Below are 18,662 nucleotides of genomic sequence, written 5' to 3' on the forward strand. Positions count from 1 at the left end.
TGCTATGTCGGGCCTAGTACAAACCATGGTGTACATCAACGAACCAACAGCTGAAGCATAAGGAATTTTCATCATCTCCCTCTTGTCTTCTTCATTAGAAGAACATTGCTTTGAGCTAAGCTTGAAGTGTGCAGCAAGTGGACATCCAACGGGTTTTGCTTTGTCCATGTTGAACCTTTCAAGCACCTTCTTGACATAATTTTCTTGAGATAACCAAATCAGTCCCTGTTTGCGATCACGAATGATTTTCATTCCAAGAATTTGTTTTGCGGGTCCCAAATCTTTCATAGCAAAAGACTTGCCCAACTCCATCTTCAAGTGGTTGATCTTGGAGGAATCTTGGCCCACAATTAACATGTCATCAACATAGAGTAAGAGAACAATGAAGTTCCCATCCGGAAACTTTTTCACAAATACACAATGGTCTGAAGTTGTTCTTGAGTAACCATGCTTCACCATAAAGGAATCAAACTTCTTGTACCATTGCCTTGGAGCTTGCTTCAAACCATACAAACTTTTCTGCAATTTGCAAACTAAATTCTCCTTACCCTTCACCTTAAAACCTTCCGGTTGCTCCATGTATATTTCTTCTTCCAAATCACCATGAAGAAATGCCGTTTTCACATCAAGTTGCTCAACTTCTAGATTCATACTTGCAGCCATTCCAAGTACAACCCGAATAGATGACATCTTCACAACGGGTGAGAAAATTTCATCGAAATCAATACCCTTTTTCTGTCCAAAACCTTTAACAACTAGCCGTGCCTTGTACCTTGGGATTTTGTCACCATTTTTCAGCCGAAAAACCCATTTATTCTTCAATATTTTCTTTCCATTTGGCGGCTTCACCAACTCATAGGTTTTGTTTTCAAGCAAAGATGTCATTTCTTCTTGCATTGCCTTTAGCCAAGCATCTTTGTTTGCATCCTCAATGGCTTCTTGGTAGCTTTCGGGCTCACCTTGATCACTAACCATGACATATTCATTAGTGGAATACTTCTTGGAAAGTTTTCGCTCTCTAGTTGACCTTCTCAAAGTGGGTGGTGTTGGAGTTTCTTGACTTGACGGCTCCCCCGCATCAACATCATTTGTATCTTCATTACCAACCTCGTTGTCATGGATTTCCTCATGAGGTTGCTACAAGTCTTCCACTTTTTCACCATGCACCGAAAATGGAGGAATAGGTTCCAAGTCCACAAGATCATTGGTACTTGACTTGTGTTGTACATCTTTGTCAAAATCCTCCATGATTTGATCTTCGAGGAAGACAACATCACGACTTCTAATAATTTTCTTGTCCACCGGATCCCACAATCTATAGCCAAAATCATCATGCCCGTAGCCAAGAAAAATGCATTGTTTTGACTTGGTGTCAAGCTTGGATCTTTCATCCTTGGGGATATGCACAAAGGCCCTACAACCAAAAACTTTCAAGTGAGCATAAGAAATATCTTTACCACTCCAAACTCTTTCGGGGACATCACCAAGCAAAGGATACGAAGGGGACATATTGATCAAGTCCACCGCTGTCCGCAAAGCTTCTCCCCAAAATAGTTTAGGTAGCTTTGCATGCGAAAGCATACACCTAATTCGTTCAACAATGGTGCGGTTCATCCTTTCGGCGATGCCATTTTGTTGAGGGGTTTTCTTCACTGTCTTTTGATGTTTGATGCCTTGAGCACTACAATAAGCATCAAATGGCCCAAGGTATTCACCTCCATTGTCCGTCCGAACGCACTTTAATTTTCTCCCCATCTCTCTTTCAACCTTGGCCTGAAAATGCTTAAACACATCTAGAACTTGATCTTTAGTTTTAAGTGTATAAGCCCAAACTTTTCTTGAATAATCATCAATAAAAGTAACAAAGTAAAGTGCACCACCATGTGATTTAGTTTTCAAAGGGCCACAAACATCTGAATGCACCAAATCCAAAACATGTTCTTTTCTAGAACTCAAGTTTCTTTGAAATGAAACTCTATGTTGCTTCCCATTTAAGCAATGAACACAAGTCTTTAGAGACATACCTTTCAAGCCGGGTAGGAGCTCTTTCTTGGCCAGAACTTGCAGCCCCTTTTCACTCATGTGGCCAAGCCTTTTATGCCACAATTCGATGGAAGAATCATTTTCAAGAGTAGTGACAACACCCGGACAGATTTTGCCTTGCATCCAATAAAGAGTTGAAATCTTTTTACCTCTAGCCACCACTAGAGAACTCTTGGACAACTTCCATTGACCATCACCAAATTGGTTGTTATAGCCTTCATCATCTAATTTTCCGGTAGAAATTAGATTAAGACGAATATCCGGTACATGTCTCACATCTTTGAGCAATAATTTGCAACCAACATTTGTTTTCAAGCAAATATTACCCATTCCAACAATTTGAGAAACACCTTCATTCCCCATCCGAACATGCCCAAAATCACCTTTGGTGTAGGAATTGAAGAAATCAGCACGTGAGGTAACATGGAATGAAGCACCAGAGTCAACCACCCAATTAGAGTCTTGACAAGCATAATTAACATAATTGTCATCACAAACAACCAACATCTCATCGCCGGAAGTCACCACCGTGGCGTCTTCTTTTTTTCTTTCTTCACTTTTCTTGCTATTTTTGGCTTTAAGCTTCCAACATTCTTTCTTCATATGCCCTTTCTTGTGACAATAGTGGCACTCAATGTCTTTCTTCGATTTCGAATCTCCCTTGGAGCTATCACGACTTTGATCTCGAATGTGAGGCGTTCTACTTCTACCTCTTCCACGCCTATTAATAACAAGTGCCTCCGAGTTAGAAGAATTAGATGATTTTCTTCTAACCTCTTCATTAAGCAAACTACTAGTCACTTGGCTCATAGTGACTTTGCCATCGGGCGTTGAGTTACTAATTGTCACAACCAAGGTCTCCCAACTTTCGGGCAACGAACTAAGGAGCAACAAAGCTTGAAGCTCATCATCAAATGAGATACTCATGGTGGCAAGTTGATTCACAATGTCTTTCATCTGATTCAAGTGCTCCGCAATAGATCCACTTTCCTTATACTTCAAGTTCACCAATTTCCGAAACAAGAAAGCTTTGTTAGTTGCTGTTTTTCTTTCATACAAGCCTTGAAGCTTCGTCCAAAGACCGAAGTCTCGGTAGAGACATGGTGGAAGACACTGTCATCAATCCATTGGCGAATGACACCAACGGCTTTTCGGTTAAGCTTGGCCCACTCCTCATCTTTCATCTCTTCGGGCTTCTTTTCATCACCTTCAACGGGTCCATACAAGTCTTTGCAAAAGAGAAGATCCTCCATCTTGATTTTCCAAGTTGACCAATTGCTTCCATTAAAGCTAACCATGCGACCCACGTTGCTCTCCATGATTTACACAATCTCTACAAAGCTGGCTCTGATACCAGTTGTTGGGAAAAATGACTCCCCACAAGTGTAGATCAATAAAGAGAACAAAAACAAAACAAGAACACAAGAGATTTTTACGTGGTTCCCTCAATTGAGGTACGTCCACGGGACCGAGGTCCAATTTCACTAACTTTGCAGGATTACAAAGTGTTTACAAGAGACACAAATGTCTCACAAAATGACAAGGGATTTGTAGGCCAAAATGAAGCTTTTGACAAAGGAGGAAGTAGCTACACAAAAGCTCCAAAACAAAAGAGTGAAAGGTTGCTGGAAAAAACTGAAGAGAATAGGCACCAAGCTCTTCAAGTCACCGAAGAGACACCAAAATGCAGTCCAAGTAATAGCTTTAAATTCCAGCACACTAATCTGAATTTTTCCACTCCTATTAGCCCTTTGGAATCCCAAAAACCAGCATCCAAAGAAGCACCAATGTTCCCCAAGTTTGCCTTGAAACAAGTAGTCAAAGAAGCTTCAATTACCCAAGCAAACATTGAATAACCAAGTGTCTTCCCAGCAAATTTGAAGACAACATATCTCACAACTTCCAAGCATAATTAAATGCATAAGGAGGGATGCCCAACATCTTTTGTGGCCCTGCTGTCATCCCATATGTCAGAATTCATGCCTCCTGCTTCAGACCAGCATTAGGTTCAAGCATCACATTCCACCACTTGGTTGCAGTCTAATCCCTAAGACACCAGCTAGTATCTAAGTTGTCTGCAATATTCCAATCTGGACCGAGAAGTCAAGTTACCATATTCTTAAATTATTTGAAATGCTATTATTAAGCTTCCTTATCAGCTTCATATATTATACATCCATTTCATACACATAGATCAAGCATTGTCTCGCAAACATATCCATGGAATATAACCCTCCTCAATGCTACCCAAGCAACCCCTCCTCCCCCTTCCTAACCCCATCAAATCCCACACACACATAAAAGAGAAAGGGTAATTATATCTTACTTATGGAGTGAAGACTTGAACATAAGTAAGCAACTGTCTTGGAACCATCCAGCACAGAGAATGTCTTTAATCTGGAAAAAAAGTTTTTTGACTATGAAAATTGTTAACCAAAATCATTAGAATTAAACATCCATGATAAACGAGTGTCACATCAGCTGTAAGTAAGCACTGATTTTAGCTAAAGAACAGGCAACGCAATGGGAGAGAACCAACACTGGTTATAAAGTACACGTCAGATACAAGAAGCAACTTACATTGTGCCAACCCTTATTTGTAGCTTCTGGTGGTCTGAGAACATTCCGGTCCAGCATTTCATGCTTCTGCTGCTTATAAGAACCTTTCCTACTGATGATCTGGGAGGATGCTTGTCCATCACCATCCCCAGTTACACTTTTCAGCATCTTATGAGGTGATGATGTTTCCATTTCTATTTCTCACATCTTCCTTTTGATGTCTACATCAGAAAACTTTTCTTGGCTAGTTACAGTTGAATCCCAAATCTGATTGCAGAGACTCCATCCACTCTGTGTTGTAAAAAAGAGACCCTAGATTTATGGGCGATCTGCTTGTATCCAAGTTTCAAATGCAGACATGTGAAGTGTAAACGTGCTTTTTATATCAAAACTTAAGTACATCAAACTAGAGCTAACTTATAGAGAACATTCATTTGCTTATGCTTGTGATTATAGGCTTATTAAAGCTGAGCAGAATTGCAAATTTGTCATCCTGGATATGGCAGATGTCTGTGAAACTATCAGATGAAAGAAAAAAAAATTACAGCCAATTTGGCTCGAACTCCAGTGAAACCAAAAATAATTTTGACAGATTAAATAAACTTGAGATTTTTTTCCTGCATTAGATTTTTTCCCCCTCTTACAATTGGATATGCCAGGAAATTAGAGACAGATTCCTTGGCAAATTTATGTTGCTGATCTTATCACTGGTTCTAATCTCTGAAGAAGTCTTGATATTATTTAGAAAATATATTCTTCAAATTAAAATTTTAATTTAAAAAACCACCACTAAATACCACCTTTGCTTAGCTTTTCTCAGGTTCATATCACCCATTAATGTGTTGTAAAAAATGGTAGGTAGAACATCAATGAACTGAGGCTTCTAGTTGATTTAAGTGCAACGCATGGATAATATTGCCATTCAGGGAGACCCAAGAATCTCTATACTAACACTTCCTGTCTGGTATTGGATTGGTGTCCTTTAGATTTTTCATTCTAGTTGCTTTCAGTTACATTTTTCTTAATAAAAGACAAGTTCTATAGAAAAAGATAAAAACAAAGAGCACTTTTCATAGAAGATACGATCAAGTTTTTGAGGATGAATTATATGAATATGCTAAATGCTGACCAACCCAATCAAATATCTCATCACAAACACAACTGAAGGCTGTGTTTTTCCCCCTCATATTTATATTTATACTTCCAAATCCTTTTTAATTTTTGTGCCTATAACTCCTATAGTGTTGTCAAGAGCAACTATGTTGAGAAGACAATTACTAAGCAAGCTAATTACAGCATGATAAAAGAAAGGATTTTGGATTATTTCAAAAAAATACTAGCTTCCCCTGAAAAATTTTGGACATGTAACTTAAACTCCATTGCTTGCTTTATGTTTTTCCTGGATGGTTTATAGCAAGAAACCTAACTCAAAATCATAAGTCCGTTGTAGATGCATTTTAAACTTTACACTAAATTGCCAAAGCAGCATCTGATATCTCTTACTATTATGGTCCAAACTAGTTCCAAAATAACTTATCCATTTGTCAATAGCAGGGGCACCTCACCATAAAAACATGAACCTCCCCAATACCAAACATGGATCCATATATTCTATTCCACCCAGCACCAATCTTGCTCCCATCTTCCCTCATCCTCTAAATTCCTCGCTAAGGTTAAATTGGTATTAGAGCCATTAAATATCGATGGATGCATTTAACACAAGGCAAAGGCTGCGTCTGAGCCGATGCCTTGCATATTCATTCTATATTTCTAGAAACTCGGTATCCTATTAATTTTTGCAGCAAAAGAAAGAGAAGCTCAGCTGGTTGGTGCAAATGGGATAAGCTCCACTTCGTCAAGCTCTTCATCATCTCAGCCTTCAAGAAAACTTGTGGTGTTCGGCAAACAGCAAGGATTCAAATTTCGAAGGAGAGAAAAAAAGTAAATTTTGTTGATGAAAGTTCATCAACAGATAAGAACGTGAGATCTTACTAATGATGTTTAGCATGTGGTTTCTATATTATGTGGCCGTGCGGTGCTGAAGATTCTTGTTCATGGCCTCGTTCTTCAACATCCAGACCAATGTGGCTCACAGCATTTTCTAAATCCATGAATAACTCGTGACAGCTCTAAAATTTTGGGTGAATGATGCCATATTTGCGATTGTTCTCCACTGGTCTTTTTAATTATGCTGCTACACAAGGATGAATAACCAAAGTTCGATTCGGTGCGTTCGCTTGGAGGAGACATTTATTAGAAGGACGATCCTAAAGTTCCAGCAGTTTGCCATCATCTATATATCTCATCCTCCGGTGGCATTCTCCGGGACCTCCATGCTCTTAGAACTTCAGTGTCAAGAAACCCATGGCTGAAAGCTGGTTAAAGTCCCACCTGCAGACCTTATTTTGTGTTCTTGTCAGTTAATTTATTCGCTCACTGTGCATAACGTTCTTAACTCAGTTGCCCTCTAGGAGGTATGTCTAGCTAGTCTTAGCCTTAAATATCTATATCTATATCTATGTTTATCTGTTGATGAAGAGGGAGGCCAGTGCCTCCCGAACTAGATTGGAAGGAAAAAACCTAGAAGAGTAGCTTAAGTAATTGGATCAAGAAGCTTACAGCAGTAGAGAAAACAACAGATGAAGCATAGAACATGAGAAGAGGAAGTTCTAAAAGTACAGACGGAGCAATTCTTATGGAGGGCCAGAGTTGAGAGGAGTGAAGACCTCGAGTGGCCCAATACATTTAAGGGCCCAAGGCGAATTCACTAAGAGAGGCATTTTTTATTTCTGTTTTGTCTTTGAGGCATTTTCTGTAGTGGGCCGGCCTAAGGTGAACGTCGACTCACTAAGAGGGCTTTTTTTCTTTCTGTTTTATTTTTGAGGCATTCCCTATGGTGGGTCTTCTTTGGGTCGGGGTCTTGGGCGACTGTCTCAGTCGCTTAAATGTTGGGCCGGCCCTGCCTAGCGGCTCAATACATATGAGGGCCTAAGGTGAACTCACTAAGAGAGGTCTTTTTCATTTTCGTTTTGTCTTTGAGGTCTTTTCTGCAGTGGGCTGGCCTAAGGCAAACTCATTAAGATTTTTTTCTGTTTTGTCTTTGAGGCTTTTCCTATGGTGAGCCTTCTTTGGGCCGGAGCCTTAGACGACCACCTTAGTCGCCTAAAGATAGGGCCGGCATTGGTGAAGACCTTCCTGCCAGTTATTGCTCTTTTTGCCATTCAAATGCTGTGTTTGATTTAACAGTGTTTCAAAAGGGACAACTTTTTAAGTGTTGATATCGACGAGTAGCCTCTTAAAAAAATTGAGACCAGGATGTCTCTTCCCTTCCCCTCCCCAGTCCTCTTATGGAATAAATTTGATTGTATCAAGGACCAATTCAGAAAGGATATCTCTCGGGTATTTCTATAGTTTTTGTTAGCATAATTTTAAAAATTACATAACAATCTGCATCTTTCATAATATTTTTTTTATTAACGTAATTTTGTATCAATATATATTATTTTTTTGTTAGTATGATTTTGTTAGAGTGATTTTAAGGATGACATAGCAACCTGTATCATCCATAATATTTTCTTTTGCTAGTATGATGATTCATTGGCCTATATTATTATTTTTTATATAGAGTCGAGTATATGTAACTTCTAAGATAAACTGAATATGATGAAATAAAAAAATAAAATTACTTTTTTCTTTCTATTTTTTTATACTTTTTTTTATAAATATTTTAATAGTTTTCAGTATTTTGCTGGCCACAAGATAAAAACAAAGTCTTCACAATAGGCTACTCGAGCCTATCTTTGGAATGCGACCTAATAGATGTTGGAGTTTTAATTAAGAAAAAATATAAATTTTTCTTATCCCCTAACTTGTAGTTGTTTAGGTTCTTTAAAATATCTTTTGCGAGACATCTCATTATCTATCTCGGTCTTCGGATCGGGTCTATAAATAGATTCCTTTAGGATTAATCCTAGTCCAATCTAATCTCTCTCACTGATATTGTGTCTTCCAAAAATTTCATCTACAAACATAGTTCTTTTATTTTTCAACTTTCTACTTTCTATATTATTTTATTTTCTGAACAACTGAAGAAGTCGATCGAGTCAAGTCTTCCCAAAGATCGTGCTCATTAGAGAAGGATCAGGCTAAGCCGGATTATTGTACCTCAGAGATGAGATCGCTGCAAATCCACACATAGGGGACGAATCACGTTCTTTGATTCAGTCAAGCTCTTTTCAATTTTCTAAATTTATTTTAATAAATTATTTGTTTATAAAATAATAATATAGTCATTTTTAGATAAATAATTTTTTTCAATAATAAAAGCATCTCTTTAGGCCGCGGCATAGCTCAAAACACTCTCTTTTTTTTTAAAAAAAAAAAAAAAAAATCAAACCGGAGGCAAGGGAGTTTCCCCTAGGACTTATTGCTATTTATTATTGGTGATATGACTACGCACATAACAGATCTAGCATTGTCCCCATTGTCATTAGAAGCGTGCGAATGCCTGCAAATATATGCCGGACCGACGTGCCTTTTTGACGTCTGTCATTCCAACGTGCATGCCTTTTAACAATGAGTTGCATGCACGCCTTCCACTTTGAGCGGTGGAGTTTGGTTGCTGTCTTTTTTTGATGGAACAGCTTCTCTCAAGTCAACTGCATCTTGGAGCCTCTCATGAAGTAGAAAATATCTTGGCGCACGATGTAGGATGCTAGCTGGTCCCTGTTCTTCACGTTTTCTTTTTATTACTTAACAAATCTTGAGAGCTTTTGATTGAATTCATACTTCTAGCCCCTAGCTAAGTAACTTCTCTCCAAAGTTGATCCGATTGGAAGGATAATGAGGCAAATTCTTTTAATTTGCTTAACTTTGATTTCTCAAAAACAACATATAGTAGCGAATTGTGAAAGTGGAGTTCTTCATCCTCTTTTTTTTTATTATTATTATTAACTTGATTGTAAGATCTGCCCTTATAAGTCCAGTCGAATTTCTTTTTTAGTTGAAAGATATTACAACCTTACTAGAACGATCATGGCTAGTAAAAATAATTAGAAAAAAGTAAAAATCTTCTTAGAGTTGGATTTTGTGTGTTAAATCAACTTGCTCTCTTTGCCTAACTATTTCTGGATTGATAGTTACACCGAATCAAAATCTCTTTTGAAAAGAACATGTCAAAACCCAAATATCATTGTATGCTCCTGAATGCTATTGCATCCAATCTTTAGAGGTTGTCCCACGCCTACAGTACTCACCGAAAGCTTCATTTTGGTGCTTCAGATATCAAAAACGAATGTCACATGAAAAAATTATGATCTTCAAAAATTCACGTTTGTAATTGAGTTCTAGATATGATGGAGATTGTTTAAGTTATCACAATGAGTTTAGTGGTCCTCTTGAATCAATTTATAAAAATTAATAGGCAGAAAAAGTTAAGAAATTGCACAATTATATCTAAGTAGATGTCTATAGTAAAATAATAAATTAATATAGTGGGAGATATTAATTTTTTTGGTTCGTCAATTACTATCATGTTATAAGTTGGAGACACATTCATAAATTTATAAAATGAGGCATGTAAATAAATGATCTTATTTTGCCATCACATGCTTCATTCTTTGCTACATATTTCTACAAATGCTATTGTCCAAGGTGCTTACTAGCACCTGCTCAGGACGTGATAATGTAGTCATCAATTATAATGCATCACCTATGCACGCATTCTTAAGTACTAGTTAAATAGACTTTTTTTTGTTTTTTTTTTTTTTACGTGAAGGAAGGATTCACCTTCTTTGCACAAATCTACTATTTGAATCACCCACCACACAAATCTCAAAGTACTCCAAATATTGTTATTTATCCACCTGCATAGATTTCAAAGCAACTAGTGGATGATCCAATGGTGGATTCATGCAAAATATACACCCCTCAGCCTTCTAAGGAAGGTGATCTTAAGGTGACCTTCCTCACAAGCAACGCCTCATATATTAGAGTGACCATGAGATCCATTGCCTAGGTGGCAATGTGCTCCCATTGCCCAAAAGCTTGCTATTGAAAATGATGGAACTTTATTTTCAAAAAAGTGGTAAATAGCTTTATATAAGTGATCATGAGTATGTACATAATTAGACCCAAACATCCTAAACCAAGAAAACATGTAGAAATACCTAGAGGAAAGAAAAATTGTGAGGATGCGTGCAAGCATGTATTCAGTCATATATCGATTATTGACAAGATAGATCAAGGATATTTATACAAAGATAAGATATCCAAATCATACTTTCTGTCTAACTTTAGGTAAGGTCCTAAATAAATTAAAAATAGCATCATAGCGAACCCGACCCATGACCCATATGCCCTAGTAGATATTGCAACATGGATCTATTTGGGCTTACCACTAGCTGATCTTAGTATTTATGATTAGATTTATGGAACTTGTGATTGAATTTGAATGAAATCGGATCCTTAGTCTGCCAAGAACACCACAACTTAAATAAAAAGAGTATACGAGGATCCGTGTAGATATGTATATAATCCGATATCAGTTATGCACTAAGTAGATCTTACGAAGAAATTCTAATAATATTTTTCGATTACTTTTTTTGGATTGTCGTTATAGAAATCAAGATACTAGAACCTAAAAATGATACACTAATACTAAATCAATCTACAGGCTATAGAACCCAGCATGTGCAAAGCTCATGGCCTCACGAGTCACGAGAGAGGGGAATCAACTGTGAGCACCACTTTGGTGTTTAGATGCTTATAGTAAGTTGCTCGTTTGCAGTCGCCGACATGAGCTTTTTGGCTAATTATGATTTACTACTTACGCGCTACGTGTTGGGTACGGCAGTTTTTTATATGCAAAAAGGACACGCTTGCTTTAGTTATCAAGTGTTCTGCTGACGGTAAGTTTGGATTTTGAGCTCTCTCTCTCTCGGTTTGTGCAATTTACCATCTTGCAGGAATTGTGAAATTTTTTGCTGGATGCCTTCGAGGAGAGTAATGTGATTCAGAAAAGCCATCATGTTAAGGCTGTAGAACAATTTAAACCCAAAGCTATTGCCGCAAGAAAAGTAATGGATTTTTTGGATGGTTGTGGTGTCTGTTACTGAGAAGGACGGCCGCGTCCATTCGAACGCACTAAGCAAGTGTGGCATCAAGCGTTATGGACTTTTCAATGGAAGCATACGACTTATTACCATTAGAATCACATGCATCACGCCTGCTGTAATCTATTATAGCCTTTTATTTACGACCGTCCACATCGGAGTTAGCAGCATGCACTTCGCCTCACATAGTCACATGCCAAAGGTCTCGCTAACCATGTGGTTGAGTGTATTTAATTATAAAGTAATGACAATATCGCCTTTCTTGTTCAGAGGTCATTGTTTGTGAGGCTCGTGAATGAGATTGATGCCGGGAGAAAGGAACGGTAATAATTACGCCCAGAAGATTCAATGTTTCCCTCTCTTTGTCCATATCAGAGATGGCAATAGGATCTAACAAGATATAGGCCGGATTCGATACATAATAGATAAAAGAATCTGTCAATCCAAACTTGATATGCTTAAACATATCAAGAATTCACATCCAAATCTGATCAGCTTGTTAAACAGATAATTTAGCTTAAAACAAAATTTGAAAACGACAAATTGGTATCCCCATCATCTTTTTCAATTATTTTTGAAATGTAATATAACAATGTGTCAAATTATAATAAATAGAAGGCTTCAATAGCTAAAATTCTGCTGCATGTCAAGTAATACATTTTAATAATGACCGAGTAGAAGCTTTTGTTATTAATATCTATATTATTACCACCAATGTCTATACGGTGAATGGAGAATTTTGCACAAGACCACTCGCATCATCATCAATAATAGCATAATTATTATCAATCTTGCATGGGTATGATTTGTTTAACTGTTTTCTTTTTTTTTTTTTAAATTCAATATAACAACTCTCTCTTCTATCCTTATCTAAAGTGAAGTAGGGTAGTTCCCTTGAGTTGCTTAACCACCCTCCGTGCTTGTGGCACACTATAAAACTTCCACTATGCAGAGGATTGAGCAGCGCATAACTAGCGTAGGAGTCTACTCAGCATCAATAGCTTCATGCTGCACTCGAGTGATCCAATAGGTGGTTCCACATGTTCCACCATTTTTCCGTTCATTTTCAATATTGATCGTAAAACACCATGAGCAGCAGGATGTTGGGTACGGAATTTAAAGTGAAATTCTTAATTTGTTTATTCCTAGTTGTCATGGGAAAGAAAGAAGGAAAGAAATAAAAGAGATTATTCTCCATAGAGCTTATCCAGCACCATCAATACTCAAAATACATCTCTTTCACCCATGCACATCTAGCTAACACAGCGCCTTACATGCAAGCGAAGCACTATTGGGGGCAATGAATAGCTCATTGAGTGATTATTCATGCAATTAGTCTATACCCTCAATTGTTCCAGTTAGAAGGATCAAGGCACCTCGGAACCATGACATCCAGCAGCAGCAGCATCTCCTCGCATGCTAGAGATTTCTATGTCGGCCATTATTTCCATGTTGAGAGGATATAGCAGCTAAAGCAAATCTAAAACTTAGTGTATGTCAAGTAACGAACTTCAATAACATCCACACATATTAATACTTGCATCTCTATGAACAATGGATATAAACCGAATTTTTTATTTTTTTCCCAACATGGTCTTCTCCTTTTTCTGAATGAGTGCAGTGAATTAACGGGGCCAAGGCCATCAGGCATGTCAAGAAGTGCATCTCTTGAACTGCTACTGATGGGACGCTCCAATGGTCCTCAATCCTCTGGGAGACAGCTCATGATTCCCACCTATGGACGGAGAAAATTTGCACCGGAACAGGGTATCTCACTGTAATTTATGGAATATTTGGCTGTGAGGATCGAGAAAGTAGTTGAAGGGAAGGAGCAGTGCCTTGGTGATCACTAAACAGTAGTGTTGTGGAAGCCAAATTTGACTTGAGCAGCAGGGTCCATAGATGACCTTAGTGCTTAACCTCAAACATATGGAACCGGTCGAAACTGACCAAGTGGTACATAGTATATTATAATGGACTGCGGGACCAAACTGAAGGGACCCATTCAAACATCCTGGAATCCTTTTTCATGTGTTTTCTTTTTTTCATGATTTAGCTTTAGTGCATAGCATTTTTCATAAAAAAAAAAAGACTCCATGGTCACCAACCCCAGTGCACAACAAATTACCATAGCGTTACATGTGGATTGGAAACTGAGAGTTTTTTGTCCTTTTTTTAAGAGGGAAAAGTGATCCATCCTAAATTCTCACAAACAAAGGAGAACATGTAGTATAGGACAATGACCCAACTTGTATGATGAAAGATACTAACCCAAGCAACTACCACGATAAGACAAGAAGCCATCCTTGACCCTTGTTCATATTTCTTTAATCAGAATATGATCTAATTTTGTGTGAAGATTGATGACAACGTAACGTTAAATCCCTATCACCACCCAGCCAGCCACATGCATGGTAGAGAAAATAAGAATATTTGTTATTTCTCAACAATCATACGCAGAGAAAATAAAAATTTTTATTTCTGAATAACGATAACAATACATACATCCTGTGAGGATGGAAACCTGCCCATTCCCAACCATAATTTCACAAGGATGAACCAAGCAGAGCTAGATTGCGAGGATGAGTCCTCGACATCTGAGACTAATTACATGGAAGAAGCATCAAACATTAAGCGGTCACATATGTCTCGATTGCAACCTTGCCCTTGTATCGGACATCCTCTGATTTCTCAGCATCCTCCCACAGCTCGGGCAACGCTTCCCTGATGTTGTGGATGCTTTCCAGTGCATGGTCTGCACCTTTGACTCTATGTGAAGTGCCCACCTGAATCAAACAAATTAAGGTTCAAATTATATAACCATGCCCAACATCAAGCCAATCTTCAGGTTCAAGTTTTGACTGCGATCCAGAGAACAAAACTTGCATCAAAGAAACAATGGGGGGTAGTGAAGGGACTCACCCGCACTGTATGGAGACCAATGCGTTTGCCTGACTGGATATTGCGAAGGCTGTCATCAAAGAAAATCTGGAAAACAATTTGCACCCATGCACAATATCAGTATTCAGTACAATTCACCAAGAATTCTTTGAGCAGCAATGCCTATGATTATCTTGGCGATTCCATGTTAGGCTGATATGCAGCGATCAGATTGAGGAGTCTCACCGTTCTCTGGGGGTTAATTTTGGCGATTTTGAGAGCATGCTCCATGGCATCGATGGATGGTTTGCATCGAATTGGCGTCTTCGGGAGTTCGAAACCAGCACCAGCATCTGGCTGAGCGAAGTACTCGAGGATGTCGAAGACATCTGCTGTGGCTGGTAGACCGCATGGCGAAGGCGAATCACCTGGTGGATTCAGAGTCTCAAAGCATATAATTCCTTCAAAACAGTCTTCCAACCCCAGCTTACTAAGTACTTTGGCCGCATGCACCTTATCAGCATTTGTGAAAATCTGTTTTATGATAGCAAAGGCACATGCATCAGATTACAGTAAATCTCAACAGGAACATTTACATCTACCATTCTATGCAAGAGTGTTTGAGAGAAACTTACCACTTTGCGAATTGGCAGGCTCAGGAGAAGATGTCTGAGGACAGGATCTGGCTTCAGCTTGTCATAAGGCAATCTTCCATGAACAAAACTGTTGAATACCGAAATAGTTGGTGATTAATATAACAGAGAGGGACCATCACAAAATTATCGGCATGGAAACAAGGTGACTGACAAGGAGGGAAGATGTGGCATTCAATACCTGTGGTAATCCTCATAATCAAAATTGTAGCCAATGGCCTGGGCAACATACAGCAGAAGACAGATTAGGAAACAAGCAGAACAGTAGTTTCAGATATTGGGAACAAAGAAAACGTTATCTATCATACCCTTAGACCGGCCATGGTTGTCCCGTAGTACTTGTACAGTAAATTACACAAGTCTGGCATCTTGCTCTCCTCAATCCCGAGCTTCTCGACCATATAATCTGAACATGATAGCAATAGTTGTGAGCCAGACGTGCCCACTGCAAACACTCTAAACATGATGCGGAGCAATCATGAACAAAATCTAGAGAAGTGAATGCGCACCTCCAATGTTTTTGCAGCACTCGGTTGCCAGGCCAGAGCTATAGGGGTACAGAGTATCGTCGAGATCTACATGTTGTCACGAAGAAATAAAGTTGGTAAATACTTGCTCTGCTCAACCAATATGACTCAGAACAAACCTCCAAAGCAGAATGCATACCAAAGAGAAGGCAGTCGTATTTAGGCCTCTGAGCCGGTCGGTATCGGTCCTCGAATTCCATTTCGATCTGTTAGAACTTCAAAAGAAGAACAGAAGAGTCTTACTAATACCGAACAAAATCAGCAAAATGAAGATGGGAAGGATATATAACATCCGATCATCCAAGAAGACGCATTATTAGTTTATTCTGGCAACTGGATTAAATGAATGCACGCACTTTCTTCCCCCAAAATCTTTAAAACATATGGCCGTATTAAAACCTCCCACCTTTCAGTAAGGGCAAAAAAACAATTTTTCGAAAATCAGGCCATCAAAGTTTCAACTCCCCGATGAATCGAGAAGGTCATCTTAAAGCCTTTCTCGAAATCAATTATTAAAAAAGATTCATCTTTTAAGTCTCCATCACCAGAGGCCCAGGGAATGCAACCCTCCAAAACAGAATGCATTTGATTAACTAGCGAAATAAATCGAATGATCAACAAGAAGTTAGAAACTTTTCCACGAAAACAAGTCTCCGTCCAGATTTATTTCTCGGGACAACAAGCAAGATAAGTCGGAGGACAGGGATGGGAAAAATACCGGATTCAAACGTCCAAATATCCAATACGCAATGCGGAAGAGATCAATAGAGACGGAAAGAAAAAATCAAAGATGAGATCGAAGGAGGGCAAAAGCTAGGGTTTTTCTTCGAGGAGAGGAATGGCGAAATCGAAGGCGGAGGGGGAAGAAGAGAGGTCGGGGTTCCTGGGTTTAAATAGGCGAACCGTTGCGCCTTCTAATCGCGTTTAGTACTAATTAAGATTTTTCTTAAAAAATGACGAACAGAAGAACAAACGGGAGGAGAAGGTGCCTCGCTTCCGCGCCCGCCAGCTGTCACTTAATAATTGGTGGAATGGTAGCTTCTCGATCCCAACTAACGCGGTTCACGGTTTAATCGTCTTCGCAGTCAAATTATTTACGAAACTATCTCGTTCTAGATACGTGGATCATTCAAAGACATCGGTCTAGGAACGTCCTTTGGACGTCGGACGGCGAACGTAACGGCGTCATCCGTGACGCTTGAGAAGACGCGTCGGAGAGGGTATTCGCACCGGGTAGTGGTCGTAGTCATACGTCTCGCATGGGGGCTTTTCTTAGCCGTAAAATAATAACGCCACAAAGAGTACCGACCAAGGTTTCAATTCCCTAGCTCGTGGGTCAGTGAGAATGAGCTCAAAGGTGGAGGGGTTTCATAACTTCACGGAAAAAAATGGTTTGGTGTAGAAAAAGCATTCTATTCACCGGCCAAATGATGCACGCCGCTCGTTGTTAGGCTGCGGAGGATGCAAACCAACTTATTCTCTCGAATATCTGTGGAATTTTGGCATATGATCCCAAATAAATTTTCATAGCATAAATTGATTTTGCACTTCTTAGCTGAGGCTTATGTTATAGAGTGCACGCAATCTAGCTACCTATCAATTCGTTTGACTAGCATGATTGTTGTTTGGCATGTGGTGATTTGATTAATCTGTCATGGATGGTGCTGTGAATTTTTATGAATTATCTTTTATTTTTCTGTCATATTGATAAAAAATCTCATGATATTATTAAGTAAAGAATAATTGAAGTATTTGCCGATAGTTATTATCTACTATAAATAGAAAAAATAGTATATCAATAAATTCTCCCTGAGTATGGATTCTCTCCATATGAGTGCCATACTATGGAATGCTGTGCAACCCTTAACGATCATCATTCTGAAGATGGTTGGTCATCAAACAACAAATACCGTCACCGTCTAATATGTGTATTATTTGATGGCCGTCGAAAATAGATTCTGGTTCAATACCCTTGCATGAGAAAAGCATGGGGTGCATATAATTTTTTTTTTTTTTTTTTGAAGTGGGTGCGGTTAATATTTTTTTATTTAACTCCAAAAGGTTAGGTTAGGTTCATGTGATGGACCAAGCAAAATATCTTGGGAAAGCTAGGCATGAGTTATTGCGAGAAGAGACAGGTGTGTAGTCCATTAAAGACCAACGTGTCTCACGTAGGGGGCCATCGGACCAAAAGGATCTTGGAGAAGACCCATGTCGTCGAATTTAGTGAAGCTCTGGGGAAGGCCAGTGCAGTTAGTTTAGGAGGCAATTATTGGAGCACATACTCTCCGGATTTTGACCTCCAGCTGGTGGATACACGTGGCAACCGGATGCCCATCGACCCTCCCAATAGTGCTTACAGGTTGGCAAAGAGGGGACACGTGGCGTAAAACTGCTAATGGAGATGTGATGAGCCAACGATGCAATGATTCGTTGGCATTCTTCTAGCTTTCAATCCATAGATTCGTTTTGGTGTCCAAAACTATCATCCCTCTCTCTTTTTTTTGTTGTCAAATTTATGCTCGAGCGTTCCACTGGCGTAGGTTTCTCTGGGCTGGCAGAAAGGAGAGCCGTCCATTCGAAGGCGACCACTGAATCGTGCTAGCTGGAATGCAGTGTATGTGACACCAACATTGGTGGTCCAAACTTTGATTGGGCGTCCTGAGTTACGAGTGCAGTACCCGGAGGAGTACGATTCTTGACAGTAAAGAAGTGCTCAGATGGAAGGACAAGTTTGGGTTCACACGTCCCCCTACAATAATTGCAGCCTTGCTGTTTCTGTGCCAAAATATGCTTCTGCCCCCAAGATATTTGGGTGTCATGCTCTCTCTCTCTCTCTCTCTCTCACGCACATACATGCAGAAAACAAAGGTCTGGAACATCAATTA

General features: G+C 39.1%; 1 protein-coding gene across 1 annotated transcript; it reads right to left on the reverse strand.

Moving 5' to 3' along the window:
- Positions 1-14,167: 14,167 nt before the first annotated feature.
- On the reverse strand, positions 14,168-16,637 carry LOC103714311 (uncharacterized protein C24B11.05-like). The gene is made up of 9 exons (XM_008801520.6): positions 16,493-16,637; positions 15,914-15,989; positions 15,757-15,822; positions 15,556-15,653; positions 15,429-15,466; positions 15,230-15,317; positions 14,841-15,128; positions 14,637-14,702; positions 14,168-14,500 (listed from the first exon to the last, which is right to left on the reverse strand). Exons 2-9 carry the CDS (start codon positions 15,972-15,974, stop codon positions 14,345-14,347), a joined length of 861 nt encoding a protein of 286 aa, XP_008799742.4. The 5' UTR covers positions 15,975-15,989; positions 16,493-16,637; the 3' UTR covers positions 14,168-14,344.
- Between the last annotated feature and the right edge of the window lie 2,025 nt (positions 16,638-18,662).

This window comes from Phoenix dactylifera, chromosome 17 (assembly GCF_051530095.1).
Source record: "Phoenix dactylifera cultivar Ajwa chromosome 17, Ajwa_hap1_PhDact_Kaust_v1.1, whole genome shotgun sequence".
NCBI classification, from domain to species: Eukaryota; Viridiplantae; Streptophyta; class Magnoliopsida; order Arecales; family Arecaceae; genus Phoenix; species Phoenix dactylifera.